The sequence below is a fragment of the Euprymna scolopes genome, chromosome 9 (assembly GCF_053919585.1).
Source record: "Euprymna scolopes isolate OS-2025 chromosome 9, ASM5391958v1, whole genome shotgun sequence".
NCBI classification, from domain to species: Eukaryota; Metazoa; Mollusca; class Cephalopoda; order Sepiida; family Sepiolidae; genus Euprymna; species Euprymna scolopes.
This window is the reverse complement of record NC_136490.1, coordinates 149107051-149110229: the sequence shown is the minus strand read 5'-3', so window position 1 is coordinate 149110229 and position 3179 is coordinate 149107051. Positions and strand designations below refer to the sequence as shown.

The 3179-nt window shown below is 37.5% G+C and overlaps 1 protein-coding gene across 1 annotated transcript; it reads right to left on the bottom strand.

The window, feature by feature from the left end:
* Positions 1-1376: 1376 nt before the first annotated feature.
* On the bottom strand, positions 1377-2348 carry LOC145284678 (uncharacterized). The gene has a single exon (XM_080133575.1). The coding sequence runs from the start codon at positions 2346-2348 to the stop codon at positions 1377-1379; it is 972 nt and encodes a 323-aa protein (XP_079989701.1).
* Between the last annotated feature and the right edge of the window lie 831 nt (positions 2349-3179).

Sequence of the window (3179 nt, the reverse complement as noted above, 5' to 3'; positions counted from 1 at the left end):
TGACTAGATACTGTTAAGTGCAGACATCCGGCGACAACAAATACGATAAATGCACTTAACGAAATGTTTACTCGTTTTGGACTCTTCAAGACTTTAGTTAGCGACAATGGAACCCAGTTCACAGGAAGAGAATTTAAGCAATACTGCACATCATTGTCAATTGAGCACGTGGCAACACCAGTTTACCATCCAAAAATTTGTAGGCATATCCAAACGAGCTATGAAGAAGAATCAAAGCATTGACACAAGTAGAAGAAATGTTTGGTAGTTTACAGAAATACGCTATTTTTTATCATACAACATGTGAAAGCATGTGCAATATTCTGCTCTCATCAGCTGTTAACCAGAGTGATAACACAGTTTTGATGGCCCAAGACAGGACTGCCACTCTGGTGCCATCAAGCGGCTGTTAGTATTAAGAACTTAGCCGCCGAGCAGAATATTGAAAAAAAAATACAACAAATAAACAACTAGACAGGAGAATATATATATATATATATATATATATATATATATATATATATACCTAAATAAGTAAAATAAAATAAAAATAGTAATAATACCGTCTTTTTATGAAGTCTTTCAGGTGTTGGTTGTCTTACTGAATGTATCCGATCAGAGCCCTTCGAAATTACGACCGTTACAAACAGCGCGTTTGAGATTTTGGGAAAAAAAAGAAAGGAGAGAGAAAAAACAAACAAACAAAAAAAAAACAAGAGATTTTTCCCTTGAATAAATATTTTACTCTTTGACTTATCTCCCTTTATACCTTGATAAGTCTTTCAGGTGTCGGTTGTCTTACTGAATGTATCCGATCAGAGCCCTTCGAAATTACGATCGTTACAAACAGCGCGTTTGAGATTTGGAAAAAAAAGAGAAAGGAGAGAAAAAACAACAACAAAAAAAAAAACAAGCGTTTTTTCCCTTGAATAAATATTTTGCTCTTTGACTTATCTCCCTTTGTATTTTGATAATTTTATCGACGCAGCGTATTTTTTATTTTTTTATTATTATTATTTTTTTAAATATCCCAACCGCTGTTAGCGAATTGCAATTAATTCTTTGAAAAAAATATATGACTGCTAGTCTGTTGAAATAGACTGTTCGCGATTTCATGGAAAAATAAATGAATAAATAAATATAATTAGAATAAATAAAACTATTTATGAAAATAAAATATATATTAATAATAGAGAAATAAATAAAACATGAAACAAATACTAAAATAGCTGCATAAATTGATAAACAAGCAAAGAAATAATGTTCGTTTTTTTTGTAATGGTTGATTTTGAATGATTTTTCATATTAATTATTTTACGTCCTTTTAATTTGTTTTTTTTTTTAACCTGCGACGTTAGTTCAATTCTAATGACTGTTCATGCTGAAGTTTTTTTTTTCTTCGCCCAGATCCAAGCTGAGGCGTGTTGAGTTGTGATTTTAAGTCGATTAGAGGCAGTTTTCAGCTTCTGGCCCGTTATTCCTAGTTTTGTAAGAAGCGAAATGACTGAGTGGCCCAGAAACCCACGACACCCAACCTCAATAGGAATTACAAAACATTTCCAATTCTTTTCTATGCAATCGGTGCGTAGTGATTCGTAACGATTTTTCTTTCGTTCATGTGCGTCTTCTACATTCTCCTCCCAAGGAACGGTCAGTTCTATCAGGAGGACACTCTTCTTTGTGTCAGACCATGCTACAATGTCTGGCCGTTTTTCCGTTTGGATTATGTGGGCTGGAAATTGTAAAGACGTAAACAGATCCGCTGAAAATTTCATGTCATTAGGTCCATTCAATAGCTTCACTTCAGAATTTTTCCTCCTCACAGGACGTTCACCTTCTTTGTGAAACTGGATTGTGGGTTGCTTGACTGTCACTGGTTGTTGGTTTGCTGACTCACATTGTGTTCTCAGCAATTCAATAATTATCTCCAGTACCTGGTTATGTCGCCATGTGTACAACTGAAGCAATTTGGGGCATGCGGATAGCACATGGCGCAGAGTGCCCCGATCCTGTTTACATGAAAAACACAGGTCTGAATCGGTATGCCCCCATAATTTTAGATTGGTCGCATTAGGCAGAAGATCATATGTAGAACGAAGAAGAAATGATATCGCCAATGGTTCCATCGCAATTAATGATTTCCATGATAACTTAATTGGTTCGATGCCATTCCATTTTGTCCATGCACACTGTTTGGCCTGAGCGATAGCAACGGTTGTTCTTTGCTCCTCCTCAAACACCCTTACCTCTTCGAGCACCATATCTCTTTTTTTCTTTTGACCTTCCTTAGAGAATATTTTGTTAGTCGTACTGCCTAGCCCAGCTCTGTTTGACTGAGTGACGCCCATTATATCCTTTATTCGTAGGCTACATTCCGCCTCCTGAGTGGTCTTACTGGCCGATCATTTTGTCCCTGATCTTATTTCTGGGTGTATTATTTTTAATGATCTCGTCGGCTGAGTCCCTCATCATCATATGGAGTCTCACTTTTCCAAATTTGAACTCCTCCATTAGGCAGCTGTAGGTTTCCAGTATTAGTATATAGGCATACTTTCGAAAAACAAGGAGGAACTCCAAGCCACTTGCGCAGGTATGTATTACACATCTGTTGAATGCGTTCAACGCGAGATAGTGCAATTTCATATATTTGTAAAGGCCATAACAGGCGTGGTAGTAGACCATGTTGGTAACACCAAGCCTTCATCCTTCCGGGTAGATCCGTCTTTTCAATTGACTTAAGACCCTTTGAAGTTACTTTTTGGATTTCTATACCACGATGTCGATCAGTCAAGGGGATTGAGTACATGCGGCCAAGGCTTTTAACCGGAATCTCCCTAACTGTTGGGATCGTATCACTCCCAATTTTGAAATGGATATTCCTAATAGATCCTTTGACTAACGAAATGCTTCGACTTTTCTTTGGTTTAACCTTCATTCTCGCCCATGTAAAAAGGTCATGGTATTTTTGTAGAAGTGCATCGGCATCATTTTTGGATCGGACAAGAATAGCGATGTCATCCATAAAAGCTCGGGATGGAGGAAGATTCAGTTGCTCGGAAGTCATCACTCCTTTTGATGTGTTTGCCGCACCACGCAATATGATTTCCATAGCTAGAACGAAAAGAAGTGGGGAGATCACACACCCCATCGTAATACCGATCTCGAGTGCCTGCCATTTT

Excerpts from the sequence above, each read along its gene's own strand:
- LOC145284678 (XM_080133575.1), bottom strand. The coding sequence starts at position 2,348 with ATGGGCGTCACTCAGTCAAACAGAGCTGGGCTAGGCAGTACGACTAAC.